Raw genomic sequence first — 25,650 nt, 5'->3', positions numbered from 1 at the left:
TCATCAGGCTCCAGCCTCCTGTTTCCAAGAACCACTTCCCCTACAAGTTCTGGGTGCTTGGCAGTTGCTAGCCTTCCACTTCTTTCATTCACTCACACCTACTTCCCTTTCTCTTTGCCCTCATTTGCAAATTCCAAGCCTTGCCAGACCTCACCTGGCCCCACCGCTCTCATTGACCCCCTTGGCCATCCTTCAGGGACCTCTATAGGGCAGCCTGGGGCCCTTCCCCCAAAGCTCTCAAACTGTCCTGATTTGTCAATATCCAGCTCTGAAAAACAAATCATTGGTTTTCCACTCCCCTGCTGATGCTAGGCTGACAAGTGTTGTGGAACAAAAGTGTGTGGGTTACTCTGAGAGGTCAGATTACACTCTCACTTACAATAGATGATCCTCAGGGAAAATCCCCCAAATTGCCTAAAATTCCCTGACACCATATCAGTAATTATCTAAAATAAGCCAGTCCTTATCCCTAAAATAGCTGCATGTCTGAATGGAGGCAGAAGGCACAACATACTAATTCTCAAATATGAAGTAACTTTTCTTAGTAATCCAGCTGGTTTGTCCTCTTAATGTATGGTTCCCCAAACAAGTAAAAAGAGCAATTTGTCCATCTCTTTAAAATTCAAATAGAGCAAAAGACACCCTGACTGGTATGGCTCAGCTGGTTGGGCGTCATCCCACAAAGTGAAAGGTCACTGGTTCAATTCCTGGTCAGGGCACAGGCCTTAACTGAGGGTTCAATCCCCAGTCAGTAGGGGAGTGCAAGAGGTAACCAAGCAATGTTTCTCTGATACATTGATGTTTCTCTCCCTCTGTTTCTTCCTCCCTTCCCCTTCTCTAAAAATAAATAAAATATTTTTAAAAATAAAATATTTAAAAATAGAAAAAATAAAAAAATAAAGCAGACGAAAGAAGAAATCTCATCCAAGTGCAACTGGGTAGGGGGCTGCCCTGGGATGAGATCATGGTTCTAATGTCACTAGGACCCTACAGCCTCTGCCCAAGGAAAACCACAAACAAGCCAGACATAGCTGCCCTCTCTGAAGAGGCTGCCCCCCAGAGCCAGGAGACACCAGCTGCAAGGCTCCATCTCCATGAGCCTCAACCCCTAAGGACATTCACAAAGACATTCCTCTTCCAACAGGACTATGAAAAAAGCACAGACGGTATCCAACACCACCTTGCTGGGCCATGACCTTTACTGAGGACTACAAGTGAAAAGGCAGATGACAAGCTGGAAAATATAAACACACCGTCAATCTAACTCACATCACAAAGGAGTAATCTCAAATATAATATGAGCTCCTAGAAATCAATAAATACAACTACAAATCCAACAGAAAAAGGGTAAATGGCATGAACAGATATGTCACAAAAAAGATATAAAAAAGAACATAAAACAGGTTAAAAGATGTCAAAATCATGCATAATAAGAAAAGTGCAGTCCTGGCTGGTGCGGCTCAGTGGATTGAGTGCCGGCCTGGGAACCAAAGGGTCACCGGTCCGATTCCCAGTCAGGGCACATGCCTGGGTTGTGGGCCAGGTCCCCAGTTGGGGGCGCCCAAGAGACAACCACACACTGATGTTTCTCTCCCTCTCTCCCTTCCCCTCTCTCTAAAAATAAACAAATAAAATCTTTTTTTTAAAGTAAGTAAAAGAGAAAGACAAATAATAAGCATAATAATAGCATATTAAAATGTGGTAAGTGCTATGCAAAAAACAAACAAATCAGATTTAGCAGATTGGGAATGGCAGGAGATTAGTTGCAATTATATAGGATCCTTAGGATAAACCTAAGGGCAGTTATGGGCATTTAGGGCAGTTATTTGAGCAGACTTGAATGAGGTAAGGAATGAGAAACTATATCATTTTTCTAAATAAAATGCTCTTACATTTTCTAAAGTGTAAAAGCACTTTAGGCAGAGAAAATAACAAATGCAAAGTTATTCTGGTAGGAATGTACCCTGGCATTTAATCTGAGAGAAATGATGATGCATATTAAAGGGTTCAAAGCAGAGGAACAACATGATCTGACCTACTTTTAACAGGATCAGTGCGGCTCTGTGCAGAGAATTAGGGCAAGAGTGGAGGCAGAAAGGCCAGCCGGAGGACCAGCGGGCACCGGCAGGGGCATGGGGTGAAGCAGCAGCTGAGCAGCACACCCTGGGTCTGTGCTGATGGTGGGGCCAATAGGAACGTCTGACAGACTGAATGTGAAGCATGAAGTAGACATGGGCTCCACGAGGACTCCAAGTTTTCACACTGAGCAACTAGAACCTGAAAGCAGTTGGATCTGATTTGTGATGGTGAAGATCAAGAGTTAATTTGGGAGACATCAAGTTTGCTACGAATGACCCACTGACCAGCAAGCCTGTCCCCGGGCAGCTAGCTGTTCTACATATTCGCCAGAACATGTACAAATTCATGTACTCAAGGTTACATACTGAGTCCCTGTAATAGTAAAAGATCAGAAGCAACTAGGACAAGAAACAACTGTACTTTAAAAAGCTCTGTTGATTTCACTTTCCTTCTCAGATACTTACAGTGGTTCCCTACTGCTTTCAGAATTCAGTCCAAACTCCTTTTTCAAACACTACAGATTCTGATACAAACAGGCCTTCCCAAACGTTACCCAACATACTGCACCCAAGCACTACATTGCCATGTCTCTGCTCCAGGCCACTCTGTCCCCGTACTCCTGCACACAGCTGCACCCGGCCAGCTGTCGACACCCCACCCTCTGCAAAGAACACTCCTGCCTCTGCCTCCTCAGGCCATGCCAGCACCTGTGCTATGCACACAAATGTCTTTCCTCACATCCTAATCTGCAATCTCCTCACTAACTATCCATAAATGAGTCAACTCCATATACCCTAAAGCATATTTAGCATGTTTTATGTTCAGCAGACATTCAAAACAATATGTTATGAATGAACAAATGAATTGATTTTGTACAGAGAAAAATCCCCACTTCTGATAAAACTGAAGGTCTTTACAAAGTCTCACACACGCTACAGCTTTAAGATTCCCCGGTTCCCTGGGGGACTGAAACTGCAAAAGCTCTGTATCCCCCTCACCAAGAACTCCCTTCCTCATCCACCCCAGTGCATCTGCTACCCTCACAGGTCTAGTTCCCAGGTCTGGGAAATGTGCTTCCAGAACCAAATGCTGCACACTTCAGGTGAGGACAGGCTTGGCCTCTGCAAAAGAGCTGGAATGGAGAAAAGGAGATTCCATAGCTCACATTTCCCAGATGACACAACTTACCACGAGAAGGACTTCACATGCTCCTGAATGACGATCCAGGTCTGGCCGAAGTCGTCCGACTTCCACAGCTGCGAAGGCCAAAGCGAGGAGCAGCGGTCACGGTGCGAGAACCATGCTCAGTCTGACGGACACTGCCACATCCCCACCGAAGGCCCCCCTGGAGCAACAGGCAGTCCGGGAGGACAGGTGCACCAACTGCCGAGGCCAGCAAGGGCGGGAGGCAAGACCAGACCCACACCCTGCACTTCGCTGGTCACTACGGTCTCAGCAGAAGCCGGAAGGGAGATGACCGTGACTTGCCCTCCATTTATGGAGGGTCGGAAGTTGGGTTTCACTCAGACCAGCCTTGGCTGACAGTGAGCACAAAAGGCCTGCACTTGGTACTTCTCACCTGGGATAGTGTCCTCAGAAATGACAATGGCCATGGTGGCCGAAGCTGAATGGTGAGGACACTGACCACGTACAGAGCCAAGAAGTACCAGAGAATCAACTGAACACACAGGGTGTGACTATGAGTGACTGACTTGCCAAAGCCCCTTAACTTCCAAAGACATTACCTGTGGGTCCCTCTTCCCCTGTGTCCAGAAGCAGGAGGCCAAAAATAACAACAATCCACCTGCACTGGTAAACCTCCCCCGCCCACACTTAGGTGACTCCCTAGGGCATGTGAAGGTAAACAGATCATGTTTTGGCTAAAGGACCTGCAAAGAAATGCAAATGTTCCAAGGTTATTCTGAGCAAAGTTCTTCAAGACTCATCCTAAATCCAACCTTGCAGGATCTAGAGGTTTCACAAGTTTATACCAGAACAATATTTTTTCTTGTAATCCTTGCCCAAGGACATGCTCATTGATTTCAGAGAGAGGGGAAGAGAGAGAGAGTGAGAGAAACATCTTGTGTGAGCATACCCCAACCAGGGACCCAACCTGCACCCATGCAGGTGTCCCGACCAGGAATTCAACCTGTGACCCTTTGGTTTACAGGACGACACTCCAACCAGCTGAGCCACACCGGCCAGGGCCACATCAATATTCTTGACTTGGCAAGTTTCTTACACTGATGTATAAATCCTACTAAGGTTCTGTCTCCCCATCATTCATCTTTCCTTCAAATTTGGATTAAGGAGGAAAATACACACATTTACATTGTGTGCACATACACGCAAAAAGAATATCAATGGTAATGGTAAATTCAAATAAACGGTAGGCAATGGCAGTACATCTAGGGCAGAGGACAGAAAAGGCACAACAGAAAGGTGACAGGTCCCGGCAGAGCTCTGACTGCAGACTTTCTACCTGGCTCTGATTCATCTCCAGACCCTAACAAAGGTGCATCTGCACCAAAAAGCACATCCTATTCAATGAACAGGGCCGGCCAAGTGCTACATGCTGACCTCTGGCTGGGATGTAGACTGAAAGAGCGTGAGGATACATTTTTCCTGAGCCATGGGAAGTAAAACAGCTACAAAGGCTAAGCCCGAGAGAGAGGGAGAGAAGGGGGTGGGGGCCAGGAGGAGGTCATGCAAAGGACACCAAGTCCACACAGACGGAGTGTAACAGAAACCTCAAGGTGCTCACCGTGTTCCGGAAGCTCTCTTACCTGCTTGTTGGGGTGAGACCTGTCATAGCCCAGGAGGAGGTTGGAGGCCTTACTGTGCAGAAGGAGATCAGCTGCCCGGAAGGGGATGGAGAAGCCTTCGACAGTGTTGCAGAAGTCAAACGTGATCCAGAGGTACTGGGCATAAGCATCTACAAAGATGTACTGCAAGAGAAGAGGAGAGCTTAGAACAGGGCCTGGCCAGAGCCACTCAAGCCCCTCACATCATATCTGTGTGCATGTACATGCAGGGGCCAGCTGCGTCAGTGAGGGGCCACCCCAGGCCAGTGAGGGGCCAAGGACCCATCCGGTTGTCCACACAGTGCTCTCGTCATCTGCCAGCAATGAAGCGATGCCAGTGAAGGCTCAGCGGAGGAAGGGCTGCAGGGTGGGCTGGCAGGGAGCCAGACCATGTCCACCAGGTCATGAAGTTGGTCAAGCCAATTTTTACTCTCAAATGACTTAGGTGTGCTCACTCCCTGGTGAGTCACTTGGTCACTGTCAAAGGGTGACTATGGAATGCCAGGACACAGAAGTCCTATTCTCCAGGCTGGCTGCACAGAGGAACTGGTGTGCATCTTCTGACGTGTCATTCCAGTAAAATCCCTAGAGCTACATCCATTGAGGGAAATTAGTTTCACGCTCTCCGCACTACACCAGGTGAGGGGGAGCCTAGGAACTGGGCTGCCCCTGGGCCGGCCCCCTTGGGCCCTGGCACGGCAGGAAGCAGCTCTGTCCAGGAAGAGCCTCACCTCATTTTGCGTCCACACAGCTGAGTGGTGACTTTGAACAAGTTCGGCTAGAGAGTGACTGCTAGACTAAAGAGTTTCTGAGGGAACAGGGTGGAGACAGCTCAGTCTAACAAACATACCCTTGGGGTGCCACAGTGAAAACAGCATCCCTCCACACAGTAGCTGCGGATCTGAGGTGGGTGGAGGCATGTCCACCAAGAACTACAGTTCGAGGGAAAGTGAGATCAAGTGAGAAGTCCTGGTCAGTCCTATGAAAGCAAAGACTACAGAAAAGCCATGGTTTTGGAGGTCAGAAATTATGGTCAGGTGAAACTGCTGGGGAAGAACAATCCAAGAGCAGTCTGTGTTTGGAAACAGGATGGAAAAACACAGCACAGGTGTGACAACAGCTCTTGAGAGCCTGAAGGAGACAATCAGGAAATGACGCTGGAAGGCACAGTGATGGCAGGCCCTGAGAGCACCCAGAGTCTCCTTGACAGTCTCCATACCCAGAAGGCAGCAGGAGGGGGTGGGGCGCAGGCCTGGTAGACCATGTGAACCAGAAACTAGAGCAAGGGGGAGCCAGTCACTGAGATCCTCGGAGTCAACAATCCAGAGGAATCAGTCCAAAGCACTTTCCCTAACTGATTCCACCTGACCCAGGTCGATCTCCAACTCTGGGTCCTCCCGGCACCAACACTTTACACTTGTTCACATGTTGCTTTCATATGTTCTCACCCGTGTCCTCTGCACTCTGTCTCCCCAAATCTACATTGTAAACCTCCCAGGAAGATGTTCTATGTGTTCTTCCCCTTGTGTTTCCTCCACATCATATAATGTAAAACTCTCATCTCCATGGAAGCCTGAGTAAAACTACCTCTAAAACATACTCAATCTTTGGAAAGAAAATCTATTCTAACCCTGGCTGGTGTGGCTCCATGGATGGAGTGCCAGCCTGCAAACCAAAGGGATGCCGGTTCAATTCCCAGTCAGGGCACATGCCTGGGTTACAAGACAGGTCCCCAGTAGGGGGCGTGTGAAAGGCAACAACACACTCATATATCTCTCCCTCTCTTTCTCCCTCCCTTCCTCTGTCTCTAAAAGTAAATAAATAAAATCTTCTTTAAAAAGGAAGAAAAACTACTCTAAGCAAACAGAATGTCATGAAAACAATTATGATCCTGTGAGTGCCATCGTAATTTTTTGCATGAAAGTGTTCCTTAGAAATAACTTAGCCCATTCTCCTGCTCTGAAACCATTGTGATTGCTGGGAAAGGGAATGTTACCAGTTTGAAAAAAATCCACCCCATGGCTTCCTGCAGTTCCACATTTTAGAATCTAAAAACCTTGCATCCAGTCATAGAATTTATTACTGTTCAGGATAATAGCTAACATTTCTCAAGAGCTTTGCTATGTGCCAGGCTCTAAGCAGCAGTTTTGCATGCCTTACCTCATTTAGTGCACTTAGCACTCACAGCAATGCAATTCTTAGCTGTTATCATCACCTCCTCTTTTCCTCATGGGGCCCCTGAAGCTCAGGGAGGTAACTGCCCAAGGTGACCCAGGAGGAGGCAGCATTCACAGCAATGTCCGGCTGGTTCAAAGCCCATCTCTAACTGTTCATCAATTCTTACTTCCTTTCTCCCAACAAAAGACAACATTTTCTGAATTTAATTCATAGGTCTTACATTGTACTATTGGACTCATTTATATGCTTTCTCTCTTTGTTTACTCCTTTGACTGGAAACCCTGTCCTCTCTCTTGCCTTCTACCATGTGGTCCCATCTCCACCCTCCATCACCCACCACTGGCCACCTCTGTCCTTGACTCTTGCTGGCTCTCCTGTTTCGGTCCACACCCTAACCCCACATAACCTCACCACTCTTCCCTCCTTCACTGAGAACATGGTTTATCCTTCTACACAGTTTGAGCAGCTGCCTCCAAAAACAAGCATTTCTACGAAATTCAAATTGACAGTCTAACCATGACATCTCACTGCAATTCCAATGTCACTACTTTCTTCATCTTCTCAGTATCTGCACCTTGACATGCCAAGATGTTTCATCACGTCCAACACTGAACTCGTGGATGCCTTCTCAGTGAAACCCAATTGTCTCTCCTTCCCAGTGTCCCACGTCCCATCCACACTACATCTTGTTCCAGCCCCACTCCTCCAATGCTTCTCAAATCCTTCCCTTCAATTCATCCTGCCTACTTTTGAGGACACACTGTCTAAAGAGGTGTTACCGTAAACTCCTCAAAGAAAGACTCCCCCTCAAAGACTCCTCCAGCTCCCTACAGTCTTCAAAGCAAAAGCAAGCCCCTGCCTCTTTAGACAGGGGCCTGACTGACGTCATGAAGGCCCTTAGCGCTGACCATTCTCCCATTCCCCCAAGACACGGCCCTGCCTGCAGAGAAACCACACACTGGGCCTTGAAGTCTCCACACAAGCCCTTCCCCTTCTCCAGGGCTCCCACCAGCTCTGCTCTTGCTGCTGAAATCATGCCTATGCTGGAAGCCACATTCTCTAACCCTGAATACCCTGTAAAACCTTTCCTTCTCTGCTCTAACCTCACCCATTTCCCCAGCTCCAACTGCCTGTGGGTTCCAGTTTGTCACACAGCCATGCGCTGCTTCAGCACTGTGGGCAACCATGTCACACATGCACATACAAAGAAATCACAGAATGTCCTACTCCGCTTTTAAGTTCCTGCACTTTTCTGGCTACAAGTTTCCTCAAGGCCAACCACACAGATCTGCCAGCAGAGCTGACCTACAAGGCATTTTCTAAACTAGTCAATTTCAGGAGTGTCTGCATATACCCCAGCCCTCCAATCCCGCCTGCAAACACAGGATATTTTAGAGGAAAATCATGCTGTGTAATGCTGCTCCCTCTGAGTATGCAAACACTTCTGGAAAGATAACACAATCAGCAGCAGAAGTGACCTCCATGCCAGCACAGGAGACACTCTCCAGCCAGAGGACAGACAGCATAGGACCACGAAAGGAGGATGCAGCCAGTGAGGAGGTAAGTGATTCAGGAGCACCCCTCTGGGAGGCAGACAAGGGAAAGAGATCTGTCTCCTCACTTCTCCAAGGCCAGCCCTCACCAGTGCTGAGGTCGGGAGCCCTGCCTGGCACATGCTGTGGCCTTTCTAAAGAGCCCGACACCACCTGACTGTATGTTTTGGTCAGGGGACTGCCAGGTGGCCTGTGTGGCACCCGGGTCAGCAGGCAGCACTTGGGTAGAGAAGGAGGAAGTGGGATGCATGCTAAGGCAAAAACAGGCCCACACCCTCTGGTGACGCACAGCCACTCCATCACCACCACAAGCCAAAGTCACGGGACCAGAGCTGGCCACCTCACCAGCACCTGCTTTCCCCTTCCACAGGCACACACCCCTGAGACTTCACGTGGCCCTTTGGTGACATCGTAACTGTGCTGAGCACATACATGCTCACAGTCATTTCAGCCATTCCAAATCATCGTGCCCCCCCACAGCCCGCCGAACAGAAGATATAAGCAACCTGGCTGGGCCCAGGGCCTTCCTGCTGACAGCAAAACACCAGGCTTGTGCAATTCTTCTCAGGAAGTGGCAGGTCTGGTGCAGCAATGGCCTCCCAAGGGACGGAGACAAAAGTAACAGAGATCAGCACAGTAAGAGTCATCACTTCCTTCCTGAGACATCTGGGGAGGGTCGCAGCCTTCTCAGGGGAGCAAGAAACTCAGCAGAGAAAGCTCCAGCCCACCTCACACCCAGGTCCTGCCATCTCTAAGTTCTCCAAGAAGGCAACCCCCTTCACACTCCACACCAACTCCAAATCACATTCAGCTGTACCCTGAGAAGCATGCGAGGGGCTTCATCCGAGGCAGGCCAGCCCCGTGCTGCAGGTACACAGTTCACTTCTCCCCTCTCAGTACCAGGTTTCTCCTCCCTCGCCCCAGTGCAACAGCCCCATCTTGCTCCTTCTCCAGACCTAATGCCCAGAAAGCCTGACCCTCCCCCTGCACCAAACCTCCCACTAGAAGGAGGTTTGCATGCCACCCCCTTTCCTGTCTCTGACTCCTTCAACACGCAGGCTCAGCAGTGGCTGATCACAACCCGTGACAAGAGAGGGCCCCTGTGCCCTGACGTGTGGGAGGGAGAGGCGGCAGGAGAGGAAGACCACAGAGACAATGTGGCGCTTCAGGGCCACATCTCAAGCAAGTTTTAGCTCTGGGACAATGTGTAAAAACAATGACAACAGCGGGTAGGTCCAGCCTGACAAGTTGAGTACTCCAAGTGTTACTTGATGCTTGGGAGGCAGGGGGCAGAGACCTATCCACAGGGAGATGGGACCCAGGCAGCCAGTTGAGCGCTGGGCAAGGCTCCTCATCTCATTAGAGGAGCCTGTGAGTCCCAGGTGCCACGCAAGCCTGGCCACAGTGGGGGAGTCGGGGCAGCCAGAGGGCCAATCCCCCCAACACCTTTTCTGTGCTTGTCACCATAGGGGGAACCTGCTCTGTCACTGGGAATCTGGTAAGAGAAGTCTGTCCCTGGCGGCCACTCCACTTGGAGACCATCAGGCAGGGCTGGTGCATGACCAGTGAGGCCCAGTCATGACTATTCCAGGTGTTTAGGAAAACTACTTCTGTGTCCCACTTCCCTGAAACCTGCGAGGAGGACTTTCTAAAGCCCCAGTGGCCTGGCCTCTTCCCAAGACCTCCCCAGAGCCCACGACTGAAAGGCGAACACTGAGCCCAGCAGGGTGGCCTTCAGGACCCAGCTCTCCCAGGCAGTTTGGGTTGGTCCCTGCCATTCCAGTGGCTGAGCATTCTGAACACAACCTCTGCCAACAGACCACAGGCAACCAGAGAGGCCAGCACAGCAGGGGACCCTGTGGACCTACCTCTCTTGTCCCTTTCTGGGTGAGCAAAGACCACCAAGTACCCTTACCTCAGAAAGCTTTTGCCACTAAGGATTTTTCAGCATCCTTAGAAGCGGCCATCCTACTCTGGAAATGAGCTAGGGACCGTGATGGTGGGGACGAGAGCAATCACAAACAATGGTCCTGCTGGAGCTACGGCTCCCTCACAGGAGGAGCCTTGCCAGGGCGGACTCCTGCACCCCAGCCACACTTCCCTGTTACCCTGGGGCCAGGGCCCCTTCCTCCAGGTCAGTCTCCAGCCAGCTGGGAGAACACAATGCCTGGTGTCCTTTCCTGTGCCAGCACAAGCTGGAGGGAGGAGGATGCACAGGCATGCACACAAGCAGACACACGCATATGTGAATGCACACACAAGCACATGTGTGTGTGCATGCACACTTGCACGCACACACCAGTGAGGCCAGGCAAGCCACGAGTTCAGCAGCCGCTCTGGAAGACTGCAAGATAAGTCCCAGGGGACTGGGTAACATGTTTGCCACCTATGAGTCAAGCAGGTTACTCATTGGCAGATTTTTTGTGCTTTAAACTGCCACTGTTTGTCTAGGAATCCTGCCTGGCCAGCACCTGGCCTGCTTGATTATGCATAATTTTACCCGGAGAACTGTGCTCTGTCACAAACTCCCAGGTTAACAGAAAAACAGCCACTGGCTACCAGTCATGCTACCAGATGACAAAGCCTTCCACCTCCCAGCCCCCAAGTGCCACCATCTTCCCAAAATGCAGTCTGGTGAAGTCACCCCAGGTGGCACAGCTGCTTCCTTACCCGCTTGTTGTCCGCAGGACTGTGGTAGAACTGGGCGATGACAGCTTCACTGCTATTTCCCTCACCAAAGTGAAACTTTTCTGAAATTTTCTGAAATGATTTCCCATAGTCGTAAGACACGTATACCTGGAATATGGAGGAGGGGAGGAAAAGGAAAAGAGTTGGTGAGAAATGTGGCAGAAAGGCCTGTCACCTTCTAACACCTGACTAGATCCTGTCCCAGAGCTTGAACATGGTTTCCCAATCAGTCCCTGCACAGGAAGAAGTGGCCTGCAAACCAGAAGCAGGGCACCTCTGTCTGTCTCTGCACGTGGGAGCAGAGAGTGCCACTGCCCACAGCCCACAGGCCTCTCTGCCGAGGAAGACCCAATGAGTGTGAGCAGGGACAACCACCTCCCCCAACAGCTGAGGTAGGTGTTTCATACCTTACATCCCAGACAGACAGATGGGAGAATGTGGATGTCTGAGGGGCAAGGATTGAGAATTTGTTTTGTCCTCTGTTGGAATGTCCTCAAAAGGTAATCTAATTCCTCATCCTTGTGCTGGTAAATTCTGCTCTTACAGCACTCCAGAAGACAAAAAAAGAAAATCCATGTGGGAGCCCTGACCCATATGGCTCAGCTGCTTGGGTGCCATCCAGCACAGCAAAAGGTTGCTGGTTCAATTCCTGGTCAGGGCACATGCCTGGGTTGCGGGTTCAGTCCCCACTGTTGAGGCACGTATGAGACACAACCGACCAATTTCTCTGTTGCATTGATGTTTCTCTCCCTCTCTTTCTCCCTCCCTTCTACTCTCTACAAATAAATAAAATCTTCTTTAAAAAAAATCTTTGTGGGTTTCCACAGAATAGCCCAAAAGATAGAAAAAATAGAGGATTAAGAGAGTAAATGTGCACAGAGGTGAAATGCATGGGTACCAGCACCCCTTTCACTCCCTGGTCCTGCACACTGGGAGACCCTGAGAAGACACAGCTGCAGCAGGACCCACTCACATGCCGACGGCCTCACCTCCCCAGTGGGTGTCTTCGGGTTGACAGCCACACAGCGGTCACCGCATTAAAACCTAAGCAGGCCTGCCATTCCATGTGTGCTCACCAGGTGCCAGATCCTATCCCAAGTCTTCCAAACACCAGCTCAGGGAGTGCTCACCATAGCCCAGGCTGGCACATGCAACATGAAAACCATTCCAGAGAAGAGAGCAGGGGCTTACAAGATTACCTGTATTTTTCGGACCATAAGGCACAAAAAATGTGGTAAAATATTTAACAACATAAATAACATAATATTTCACCAATGTAAATGTAAACATAACTCAACTGCAGTATTAACGACCATTATTCCTCCCAAATTGGGGGGGGATGTCTTATAGTCCGAAAAATACAGCACTCCAAAGCAACTCAGCTGGTGAGCAGCAAGATGCCAACCCAGGCTGCCCACTCCAAAGCCAAACCCAGAAAGCCATGACACCTCAGGTAAAGGGTGCTAGAATGGGGGCTATCCGACAGTTTGTGCCTAGATGTTACTACCTGTGCAACATGAAAAATAATTAATACAATCGGAGGATTAAAAACAAGTCTGACAGATGAATAGAATACGAATAATAACTTACTTAGAACTGGGTGAGCAAATGGAAAGATGACAGATGAATTCCAAGACAAATGGAAGCTGCCAGACTCCTTCCAGAAAGTGGACTGCCTTCAGCACCCACTGGCCACACAGCGGCCCTGCCTACAGGGCTTTACGTAGGCACTGTGCCAGGTGCCAGGCACCAGGCACCGAAGACACAGGCCTCTAGGCACAAGGTAAGAGAGCAAGTTCATATTAGGGAAACATCCCTCAGAATACAGTGCTGTTCTGTTTACATTACATCCTTCATCTTCAGAAACTCTGAGCTATTCTCACCTTGGCCTCCATCAGTACCTGCAACACCGAAGGCACTCAGTGAAGACATCTGGAATGAATAAATACCACTATGAACCACCGAGCGAGTAAGTGCTGCGTTCCATAATGAGTGAAAGAGCAAATTCAATGAATCACTAAGTGACTAAGTGACTAAAGTAAGAGATGAGGAAAACTAAGCCTCAGAAAAGTGAACAACTACCCCAAGGTCATACAGCGTGTAAGTGACAAAACTACTACGACAGGTTCCCCCAATTTCAAGTCCAGGCAAGTCAGCCTCCGAGGAGACTGCTGCCTCCTACTGAGGAGGAAGGTGCCTGCTAGACCTGCAGGCCAGGCTGTGGAAGGACCACCTGCCAACAGCAACAGCAGTGAGGCTGTGTCTCCTGAGTCCAGAGCCTGCCTGGGAACCTCCACCCCCCACTGCCTTTCCCACTGGAGGGACAGCAGCCCTCACACCAGAAAGCTCCTCCTTAACCATCACCTATAAACGAAACTCTCTCTTTGGATTGCTTACTTAATGGAAGTCAAGAGTAAATATGCAAATACCATATGATTTCACTTAGGTACAAAATCTAATGAACAAAATAAACTAAAAAAAATAGAAACAGCCTCATAGATACAGAGAACAGACTGACAACTGTCACAGGGGGTGGGGTTGGGGGGCTGGGGGAAAAGTGACGGGATTAAGAGGAAACCTAATAGAAAACAATATGGTGATTACCAGGCAGAAACGGGGTGGCAGGAGTAGAAGAAGTGGGGATAAATTGTGATGGAAGGAGATTTGACTTTGGGTGGTAAGCACATGATACAATATATGTTGGGAACTGCCCTGCCTAGTTTCAGAAGCTGTAACCCCTCCATGGCTAGGGCTGGGTGAGAGACCTTGGGATGCTAAGCCACTAAGGAGACAAAGTTTATCTTCCTGGCAGGGGCACTCCCTCTGTCACCTTTTACTTCACCCTGCTTGGCCCCAGGTGGATGACTGGTTAGTCAATGCTGGGTAAGATTCCTCAAAGAAGGGACGATCTAAGACAGGCATGGTCATGAAGGGGCCCTCAGGGAAGGACTTGAGGGACTAAAGAAAAAGGGGGTGATGGACCCTCATCTCTCAGCTTTGACATAGCCTGAGTCCTCATTCTGTCTGCTAGAAGTCTTCTAATCTCTTGGCTGCCTTGCTTCCCCTGCCTGACTTAAGCCTGAAACAATGCTGGAGGTGGGTGCAGCCCTGTGCTGGAAAGGGTGGGTTCCTGGGGCAATCAGGCCTAAGAAAAAAATGCATAAAATCCTGTGAAACCTGCTTTGCTAAGAATGTTCTCAATTTAAATGATAAGGGTCCAAAGTAAAATGAGTTTGTTTCCCAAAGTTTTATGGCCCTTTAGCTATCTGACCCTGACTCAGAATAAGCCCTCATAGTTCTTTGAATGTGATCTATTGTTTCATCCTTGCTGCCTGACAATGATTGATGAGCTTTACCTGTATTCCTGTGCAAACTGAACCCAATAAAAGCCCTTTGAGGAACAGGTTTCTGGCCCTTCTCCTTTGAGAGATCAAAGGAGACCTTTGCTCCCCAAGGTCTTGAGACCTTTCCTTCCCAAGCAGATCACGTCTTGGCAGACTTATTCTCATCTGTGGTGGCCGGGGGCGGGGGACGCCTGTGAGTGGAGCCCCCCCCCACAAATACATGTGATGTTTTATACAATCGTATACCTGAAACCTATATGATTTTATCAACCAGTGTAACCCCAATACATTCAATAAAATTTTTTTTTAAAGAGTAAGTATGTAAAGGTCCATCCTACACCTAAAGGCTCTCAAATTGCTCACAAACCTTCCTTCCTTCTCCAGGTTAAATAACTCCAACACGATTTATCCTAGTCTAATAATTCTTATTTCTATTTGATTAAAACAGACCCTCAGCTCAAGGGCAAGACCAAGCTCAGAACTGTGTCCAGCAACCCACTGTCTTCCACTGGCCCTACCCTTGCTCAGACAGTGCCGGGGGCCCATGAGCTCTACATTGCACCCCCCACACTGCACCCTCCACCCAGCCCGCCACACTCTGGCTCATCTGTCTTTTCTCCATGGCAGCCCCAGACTCACACCCTGCCCCCAGGATGGCTGGGGCATGTGGGCCAGCACCCTGCACTTGGTTACCCTGTCTGCACTAATTAGTCCTCGCTCATGTCCGTGTGATGCTCACTACTCCCTAAGGAACAAAATAAAAAGGGAAGGAGTTACTAACCTGCCAAAAGCTGCTACCTACAAAGGTAAGTCCTTCGAAGTGAATGGTTTTAAATTACTTTCCCTCTATTTCAAAACCATGTAAGGATAATAGGGAGAAGGAAGACAAGAAAGAGGAGAGGGAAAGAGGGGGAGACGAAGGGAAAGGAGCGACTAAAATGTACAGGAAACATCTCCTACCTGGCACTATCATGAGTACTTCTGTGCCAGTGCTTCAACTGTAAAATGCCTGTGAATCACCCAGCAGAACGCTGGTCCGAATGCAGGTTCTCACTCAGGAAGTCTGGGGTGAGATTTGAGAGTCTGCATCTCTACCCAGCTCCCAGAAAATACCCATAGTTGCTGATCCACGTACCTCAGGAAGCAGGGATTTTTATGAGTACTGTCTCACGAACAGATGAGGTAACCAAGAGAAAACTGGTCTCCCGAGGTCAGACTGGTAGCAAGCAGCAGAGCCAGGACGCAGACCCAGGCACTGGGATTTCAGAGCCAGCACTCAGCTGGACAGCATGTCCCTGCCTGGGATGCCTAGGTCTGCTGGAGAGGAAGTGCAGCAGCTTCTGGAATAATGTCACTGCAGTCAACATTGTTTCATTATAATGTGGATATGATGCCCTGGCAACCTGTTTGTATCAATTTGCCTATGGTAAAACTGGGTTCATTCTGTCTTTCGCCTAAAGTCACAGAACCTACCAACAACATTAAATGAGGACCCACTTACTGGCCCCACTTCCCAGTCAACCCTGAGGGGCAACAGCCATAACGTCTTGCCACTCTGGGTGCAAGAGCACCAAGTCCTGCCATTCCCGACGTGCCCTCTGGTAGACCCTGATCTTGTGGTGAGCACTATTTCTGGACAGCTCTTCGGCCAATTGTGTTGCATCTGAGTACTTCCCAAAACAGGAGAGAACAGACACAAAGAGGTGGGAGGGGTCAGGGTAAATAGCATCCATTGTTTCTTTGCATCTCCCAGACCTAACACAGATAAAGACAGAGCTAAGGAGCCGCCCTGCACGGAGTCACAGGGGCTACAGGGTCACCCTTTGTCTACGGGTTCACACCCCCGCTACAGGGTCACACACCATCTACAGGATCACGCCACATCTATATATTCACACACCCGCTACAGGTTCACATGCCAGCTACAGGTTCATAAGGGCATGATTCATGCATTTCTGCCCCTGGTTTGATAGCAAGACTTCCGAATCCCAGCCTCCAGGCCCATTCTCTTTCCAGACGGAAGAGCCACAAGCTGGCCACTTTCCAACCCTCACAGTTGCTAATTTCTACAGGTTCTTTCCCTTCCGAACTGCCAATGGGCCTCACAGTCAGTCTTCTTTAAAGAAGATGTGATTGTCCCCAATCTGACACCAGCAACTGCTGCCTGAATCACAATTTGTTTCTGCACTCACTTTGCACACCAGAACAACTCGGCTTCATCGGCCAACTCTCTAATGCAGCTTGTACACATGGAGGAGATCTCTGCCAACCCATTTGTTACCGTTTGGTGTCACATTTCCTTTCCCTTTAGTCTAAAATCTATGTCTCTCCAGAACAGGGTGTTGCTTCAAATATGCAGTGGTTCCTCATACATACATCCAAATACTGAGGCAGAGAAAGAGCTGGGTTTGGGCAGGCTGGCCATATCAAGGCGACCAACCATCTTGGCTCACCCAGGGCTAAGGACGGTCCTGAGATATGGGACTTTAGTACTGAAACCCAGGCAGCTGGTCACCCTGGCAACACTGCACCCTCACATGCCAAGCATGAGCCTGGGCCTTAAGTCTCATCAGCTCCCGCTGTCCCACAGACATGCTCGTCACCTCATGCAAGTCATGTGGTATCTCTGGCCTCCTGTTTATCCAGGAAAACCATGAAACAACTGTTAATAGTCTTTATGTATCTCACAGAAAATATTGCTGGGCAAATAGTTTTTGAATGCACAAAAAGCCTAAAGAAGGTTTTCTCAACAGTGGGGCACTGAGCCACCACCTGTACTCAGAAGGGACACCTATGGACGGTGGCCATGCAGAATACACCCAGGTGCCTGCAGATTCTCACAGGGCCAGCAGCGCCCACACACTGTTGTCTGTGCTCTCAAACCCTGGTTGCGTTTATTGACGGGCCAAAGTCACTGCCCCACGAAGCCAAGCCCCACTTCCAATCATGGGCCCAGTGTGGCTGGCAATCAGGTGCCATGGCTTCCCACCTGCCACTGCTCAGCACCAGCCCTGGGCAAGGCTCTGCTTTAGCATAGCCAGCCCTTTTCCTGCCCTTCCCAGCTGTAGCTTCCCCAATTCACTCACCTACCCCAAAGCACATCCGACTCAGGGAGTGGACACAGAGGGACCTCCCAGAAATCGTATCTATACTCACATATGACAACTGTGCCCTTAGGCTGATGTGACAGGCGGCTTCCTCTGGCCCGAGCACAGACTGACCAAAGCTCCACAACATGCTTTTCTGTCCACAGCATCACCTTGTCACCACATCGGACCCTGACCCAAGGCAAGGACTGCTCCTCTTCCCTACAAGGGGCATTCTGGAGCACCAGTCAAAGACAAAGCCTAAGGCCAGCTCTGGCCCTCGTGTATTTTACTTGGCTGTCATGTTGTACATAAAAACTGCACATTAGCTGCCAAGTTGTAAGAATCAGCAGTTTCCACATAAAAATCCAGATCTCTGAGCTTCTCCCAAAAAGCAAGAAGACCTGGCAACACTGGGTCCTGCTGTCTGTGGGGCAGCCAAGCTGAGAACCCTGACAAGGGCCCCCGAGAGGTACTTGCTCTCCAGCTCACCAGAGCCCCCAGGCCGTAGTACCTCGCAGACACTGGGACTGAGCACCACTCCCCAAGCTCAAGTTAAGACTCGGGCGAATGTTTCTGGAACCTGCATCTCCATTAAAAGTGGAAAAATGACAATTGCCCCAGAGGACCATGTACTTCAAGAAAAATGGGAAAGATCGTTGTTCTTTGTGGAAGTGGAGAGCACTGCGACCCAGGCCTCCACCTGTGTGGCTTTTGGCCTCATGTCTTCAAAGCTCCTGAACTATCAAACACAGTTCGGGGTCACTGTGGAAATTATGGACATGATCGACTCCACCCTGACCAGTGTGGCTCTGCAGGTTGGCGCTGCATCCCACAAACCAAAAGGTCGCAGGTTTCAATTCGGGTCAGGGCACATGCCTGGGTTGGGGGTTTGCCCCAGCTGGGGGGTGTGAGGAAGGCAACTGATCGATGTTTCTCTCCGTGTCTTCCCCTCTCTCTAAAAAATAAATAAATAAAACCTTTAAGAAAAGAACCAACTCAACTATCCACCCTGTTGTAAGGTGTCCGCAGCAATGAGTACGTGGGGGAGCATGCAGCTCACTGGGCCCTGCAGCAGACAGGCAGCTCTGCCCAGGATGGCACCTTGGCATTCTCCTGAGCAGATACAACCATTTGGATCAAGCCCCATCACTGCACACAGGTGAGCACACAGCACACAGCAGGCTGACCATTGACTGCATGACCCCATGCTTAGCTAGCAGGCAGCATTTACTATTTTCTAGATTCCACTCTCCGTGAGGGAGCCCATCCCGTTCATGCTCCAGGGAGCCACCTGGTGGACCACAGAGGGCCCAGGCAGCACAGAGGTGCTTTGAGAGGCCCCGATACTCACATCACTGCTCCTGGGCCTCGCCAACGCCAGGCTGTCTCGGGCTAAGGCCACAATCACGTTGCTTTTCTCTCCAGCCCAGTGCACCACCATCTGATTGTGGGAATCATTCAGACTGACCTAAAGGAGGGAGAATCAAGACAGACATCAGGAACCACGACAAGGGATGGTCATAAACATTCTCACGCACAACTCGCCTCCCCTGTTGATCAGAAATAACTAAGAGACAAATCTGGAGCACGGAGCCAGGGTGCCCTATTTCCCCCCATTCAGATTCCACCAGACTCAATTCCCGCAAGATGCAGCACTAGTCCTCTGCTGTTTAAAAAGTAACAGGATTGCAAAAAGCCTCCTCAGGCTCTCATTGGCACAGCCGATGACTTCACCTCCTTTTGTCCTTTGTGAAATCGATCTCTGGTTCCTCTCATCTTTACTCTAGACATGGGACATGCACTCCCAAACGGAAACATCTTCCACATTCAAAATCGTGCACAGGCCAGAGAGACCACACACACTCCCATCTCGGCTAAAATGCATGCTTCTTCTGGCCCTCAGGTGAGGGTGCTCATCCTTAGCTCAGAATAAGGAAGAACGAGAGAAAAACATCAATAAAATAGGAGCTTTATTCAGTTAGCTTTGAAGTGTCCGAAAAAAGGAAATATTTTCTAGGCCTCAAGAGAAACGACCTTTGGATTTCTGTTAGCAGAAGATCCCATGCTCCTGAATTTTTTTAACCAGTAAAATAAAAATAAATTAGAAAGGCCAACACGAGACTGCTGGCCACTTCTTTTTTTGCCAGGTCAGAAGGAAAACAGCCACTGTGTCAGATGTGACTCATCTGTTCTCTGCACAGGGGTCCCCTCTGGTCCAGGCTGCCTCATGGTGGAGTGTGACCTGGGCCTGCACTGCAGAAATGCCAGCCCCCTGGAATGTGAGAGAAGGCATCAGGTGCCACAGCCGCCACAGGGCCTTGGCTTTTTCCCATCCGAAAGCTGCCTGCAAGCCCCTGGAGTCCCAGAGAGCAGAACTTCAAGACGAAGGGCATCCATGTTCCAAGGGAGAGAGCCCTGTGCCAGTCAGCACCCTTCACTTTTCTGTTCTCATCATTGGGAGATGTATTCACACCTCTGAGCTTCTGGGATTTGCCTGTTATGTTCCTAACCCTCTAGGCGATAGGACTGCCATCTATAACCACCCTCATTGTTTAGAAAAAGGGCACACTAACATGGAAACCTGAGGAAACATACGGTCTCAGAATAAACCATTCTTTTACATAGTATTCTGCTTACCGGAAACTAACCACATCACTTTTGTTTTTCCTGTTTCACTGATCCCTGACAGTGCAGGGCTGGCACGGAGAACATTGCAGCCGCACGCTCCACCCCTCCATGTAAGAACGAGCCAATGCCCACACGCACACCGCACACCAACAGCAACGCTGAGAGCTGGTGATTGCATTCAAGGTCAGGACAGAGGCCCCAAGTAGGGAGTGCAGGGGCGCATGCTCACCTGCTGCTGCGCCAGTCCTGGGCTCCCCAACCTAGCCATCTCAGGGACAGGTCAGAGGAAACCGAGCTCCTGGGCTCTGCACAGCTCCTGCACCATCCAGCCTGCACACCGGCACACCCCACCCCCACCTGCCCTGGACTGACGCAAACTGCAGGCCCCACAGCTCTGCCTCCCCAGCAGCCTTCCTGTCGAGGCTCTGCCGCAGAACCACCTCCCCTCCCCTCAGGGCCTGTTTCCCCCTTTCCCTTCGAACCCCTCCACCCCTGAATCTCCCCACTTCTTGAGATGCTCTCAGATATCACAAGGGAGAGAGAAAAACACCTGTGTCCAACCCTGGCTAACAGCAACAAAGAAGCTAATTCTGACCTGCTCTGCTTTGGGTCTTAAGCACCTGCACCAAATATGACCCAGGATCCAAATACTTGAAAAATAATTTGAAATGAGACCTTCTTAAAGAAAAGATCTTTGATATTTTTTAGGAAAATAGGTCAATCCCAAAATGTGCCATCTCAGATAAGTCCAGGCAAGTATCAACAGAAGTCTAAATAAAAAAAAATTAAAATTAAAAAAACATAAATAGCCCTAACTGCTGTGGCTCAGTGGATTGAGTGCCGGCCCGCAAACCAAAAGGTTGCTGGTCCGATCCCCAGTCCAAGCATATGCCTGGGTTATGGGCCAGGTCCCCAGTAGGAGGCATGTGAGAGGCAACCACACATGGATGTTTCTCTCCTTCTCTTTCTCCCTCCCTTCCTCTCTCTAAAAATAAATAAATAAAATCTTTATAAATAAATAGCCTTACGACCCAGTGATTTCACTTCTAGGGATTTATCTGAAGAAAGAATATATACTCCCCTCTGTTCATTTGCAGCATTATTTATTTAATGATTTTTATTTCTTTATTTTTAGAGAGAAGGGAAGGGAGGGAAAAAGACAGGGAGAGCTACATCAGTGTGAGAGAGAAATATCAATTAGTTACCTCTCATGAGCACCCCACCAGGGGCTGAACCTGCAACCCAGGCATGTGCCCTGACCAGGAATCAAACCAGTGACCTTAAGCTTTGTGCAATGACACCCAAACAACTGAGCCACACTAGTCAGGGCTGCAGCATGATTTATCTACAAGAATCAAGATAGGGATGCAACCCCAGTGCCCATCAACAGACAAGTGAATAAAACAGCTGTGGTGCATATGTACCAAGGAATACTACTCAGCCATAAAAAGAATGAAATCTTACCACTTGTGACAGCATGAACGGACCTAGGAAGTATTGTGCTGAGTGAAATGTCACTCAGAGAAAAACAAATATATGATTTCACTTAGATGTAGAACCTAAAGGACAAAATAAATAAACAAACTTGAAACAGACTCACAGATACAGAGAGAGAACTGATGGTTGCCAGGGGGAGGGGTGTCGGGGGCACTGGGTGAGAAGAAGTGATCAGGAAGCACAGGTGGGCAGTGGCGAAGCAGTCATGGGCATGCCATGTGCAGCACAGGGAACACAGTCAGCAACACTGTGATGACTGCATTTGGTGACAGGTGAGGACTAGACATATCAAGGGAAGCACTTCATAAAGTATATGACTATCTAATAACTAAGCTGTACATCCAAAACCAATAAATAATTTTTTTAAAAAAGTAAATCATTTCACCCAGAATGCTGCAGGGAGGAAGGAGCCAGGCGCCCTCTCCAGACTTGGAGGCCTCCCCGCAGCAGCCTTCCCTCTCCTCCTCCTCCCCTCCAGACCCGCTCCTCTGAAAGATCAGAAGCCCACCAGAAGAGGTGCCCTGAGAATTCAAATTCAAAGCCTCCTCCTGCTGAAAACATCCTCACCCCCAGAACCAGAGGGACATAACCACAGGAGCTACGCAAACATCATCAATGAAGGATTCAGAACCTGGAAACATCCTCTGAGTTCCCCTGGGGTCTGGAGTGGAAAAGCCCACCAATGGTCAACCTGGGCTGACTCATCTCACCAGCTGGCAGGTGACAACACAGTCATTCTCTGCCAAGATGCAGAGCTGTCAGCAATCAGAGTGGAAAAGATGCCTGAGCATAATGTGCACCAAGTCTTTCTTTCTGCTCAGGGAATGTGGGGCTTCTGAGGCCCCTAGACCAGTCCTAACAGAGGGGCAGGGGAGGGAGCAGCACAAAGAACCTGCAAGGGTCTTTTACAAGGAAGCCTAGAAGGTGAGCTTGGTGAAACACCTTTAAAAAACTGATGTTTTTATTTTGTTAGATGCTCCTTGTCTTCCTAATGCAGACTGTAAAAGGGCAGAGACATTCTTCCCCAGTGGGGAGAAAAAAAGTCCCTGGCAAAAAATGGCTTGTCCCAGGGCCACCAGGCAACTCACAAAGACAGCAGAGCAGAGCCACCCACTGGGCAAGATACCAGCCCAGCACGTCCTCATCCTGGGAGGGTCCTTGGCTGATCCTCGAGGTGGTCCATGTGCCCTTCTGCCACCCCACAACTGCAGAGTCAGCCACAGGAACCCACGCCCCCAAAGACAAGGAGGGCATAGGGCCAACAGGCAGGTCAACAGGCTGGCCCTTTCATTATTGGGAAGACATGCATTCTGTCCTCTGGCCTTACCTTCCTCCTGTCTGTCTCCCCATCTCCATTCCCACCCCTCCCCCACACCAAGTGGACAGAGAGAAATGAAGGCTGGTTCTCCTCAGAGAGGTACCAGGAAACCAGAGGCCCAGGGAAGCCACCAGCCACCAGGGGCACCGTGGATCTACGACTGATCCTTGCCCTTCGTGGCTGGTTTCAGCTTGTCTAAGTCCTCTCCCAACCCAGAGATGTCCCTCCATTAGCCACTGCAGGCCCCCAGATCCCTCCCGTCCATCTTGCTCACTCGGGTCCCTGACACAGACAAGGGCTCATGACACAGAGACAGAAGCGCAGGTCTGGGAGGGGCGGCAGAGGTGGAAGTGTGGCTCTTCCAGGAACATCCTTGATGTGCAGTGAGTTATAACCACAGCCCCAAGGCACCAGCCACTTTCCCTCCCCCAGCTCCAGCTCAAAGGGCAGCTTGATCAAGGAGACACAATCAATCACCTGGAGCTGTAAAAGCAGCAGGAAGGGTCCCTGCTTCCATCAGAAGGCAAAAAGAAACTACCCCAGAAAGAGCAACCAGCTTGGAAGGTGCTCAGGCCTCTGCTGGGCTCACAGGTGGGTGGTTAAGAGTCAAGATAAAGCCCCAGAGGTCATCTGGTCCAGGGGTCCCAAACATGGCTGACAGAATCACCCCAGACCTCCTAGTTCTGACTCCATCAGACCGAAGCCCAGGAATCAGCATTTCTCCCAAGTATGCCCCACATCTCTGATGCCATTTATTTGGGGGACAGTGAATCTAGTCCATTCCCCTTCCTGCTGGCAGGGCCTGGGACTTAAACGACAGTGGCTAGAAGACTGATTCTTGTGGCAGGGGGTGGGGAAGTTGTCCTTGGGTATTTAGGGCAGTTGTTAAAACTCTATAATCTACTGATAGATGAGGGGAACTGCAAAAGCACTATGCTATTGAAATAAGTCTGACACAAAAGTTGTCCATTTATACGAAACATCAAGAACAGGAGAGTCCACAGAGAGAGAGCGCGTGTTGTGGTTGCCAAAGGCTGTGGAGAACAGCAATAATTTCAATGGCAAAGGGATTTTACTTTGGGGTGATGAAATGGTCTGAAACTAGACAGCGGTGGTGGTTGCACAATACTGTGAATGTGCTAAATGCTAATGAATTGTGCAATTGAAATTAGCTATTGTTATGTGAAATTCAACTCAGTTTTTAAAAAGGTTCTATTTATGACCTATAAAGAACATTACACTTCCAAGTGCTGATCCAATACCTAGGCACTCCCACTCTTAAGAATTTTGCTTCTTTCATCTCATTTGGATGCTTCATACCACCAAACTATGCAGCTAGAATGAGTGAGTCATGGAGAAGCAGGCTGAGGGCTGGGTCCTGGCCAAAGCATTCCTTCCCAGTGCCGCTGCAGTGCCTTCACGCGCCTCTGGGTGCCTGGTCCCTGGCTGAAGAACCGGCTTCAGGCTCGGAGACACCTCCATATCCAGCTCCCAGCACCTGTCAGAACCCTAGACAGACACCCCTCCACGCACACTGCCTCTCAGCCCAGCAGGCTCCGGCACTCCCAAGCGGTTCAATGGTCTGCCTCTTTTCAGAGTGAGGGGGAGAACCTGCTGCACCCCATGCCTCATGTTCAGGGTTGTTACCAATAAAAGGAGGCCAAGTGCTTGTTGTGCGAAGGTGCTGATTGCTCGGCATTCACTTACTAATTACACATGCACTGAGCCCACAGAGTGTCAGGCACCTACGAGGGCTCTAATCATTTCTCACCTGTCAAGAGTGCTCACACTCCTTCTGGGGGGAATTAGTGTTACCAATCTGACTAGTAATAAGAAACTGACAATAAAACCACAATATAGTCACTGAGGTTTATTCAGAAGAACAGTGGTCCTTAATGGTCACATATTGTCTCTGTTCATTTCTTCTGTTTCAGACTGGGCAGACCCAGAGATCAGGATGTCCTCGCCACTTCTACACAACCTCTTTCCGGAGCACAGCACCAGAACAAATAAGGCAGTGTGGTTCATTTCTCCACCTCACTAACAGTGAAATAGAAAGAAGCATCTTTAAAATTCTACAGTGAAGCATAAAACAAATATCCTGTCCTTCAACTGTGAGGACAGAGGCAGCTGCTAAGCCCTTCAAACTGCAGGACAAGCCTGAGGAGACCGCAGACAGACTGCTGTGGCCCACGGACAACAAGGTTTTCTTCAGCCACCTCTTCACGGGACCCGAATGCTAGGTGTGCAAATCACCTCTGTGTCACTTTCAAGACTGTGCTAACACTGTATTTAGTAAACTCACTATCCTCCCTGGATTCTCCACCTCAGAAGAAGGGCTGAAATCTAGATTAAGAGCTCTCTACACAGATGCCCTTGGCTAGTGTGGCTCAATGGACTGAGTGTCAGCCTGCAAACAAAGGTTGGCGGTTCAAGGGTTCCCAGTCAGGGCACATGCCTGGATTGCGGGCC

General features: G+C 49.6%; 1 protein-coding gene across 4 annotated transcripts in view; it reads right to left on the bottom strand.

Moving 5' to 3' along the window:
- SORL1 (sortilin related receptor 1) overlaps nucleotides 1-25,650 on the bottom strand; it is a 155,564-nt gene that overhangs the window by 115,914 nt on the left and 14,000 nt on the right. Inside the window, exons 2-5 of one of the 4 annotated variants that reach the window (XM_045860140.1) lie at nucleotides 19,087-19,203; nucleotides 11,285-11,410; nucleotides 4,866-5,027; nucleotides 3,268-3,335 (exon numbers count right to left, since the gene is read on the bottom strand). In XM_045860140.1, coding sequence (XP_045716096.1) covers nucleotides 3,268-3,335; nucleotides 4,866-5,027; nucleotides 11,285-11,410; nucleotides 19,087-19,203 — 473 coding nt within the window. Of the gene's footprint in view, nucleotides 1-3,267; nucleotides 3,336-4,865; nucleotides 5,028-9,120; nucleotides 9,401-9,431; nucleotides 9,561-11,284; nucleotides 11,411-19,086; nucleotides 19,204-25,650 lie in introns of those variants that run through there. The other 3 variants (XM_045860142.1, XM_045860143.1, XM_045860141.1) reach the window with 3 other exon arrangements.

The sequence above is a fragment of the Phyllostomus hastatus genome, unplaced genomic scaffold (assembly GCF_019186645.2).
Source record: "Phyllostomus hastatus isolate PE091 unplaced genomic scaffold, TTU_PhHast_1.1 phas_scaffold_193, whole genome shotgun sequence".
NCBI classification, from domain to species: domain Eukaryota; kingdom Metazoa; phylum Chordata; class Mammalia; order Chiroptera; family Phyllostomidae; genus Phyllostomus; species Phyllostomus hastatus.
The sequence above is the reverse complement of the archived record's forward strand: the minus strand, read 5'-3'. Positions and strand labels throughout refer to the sequence as shown.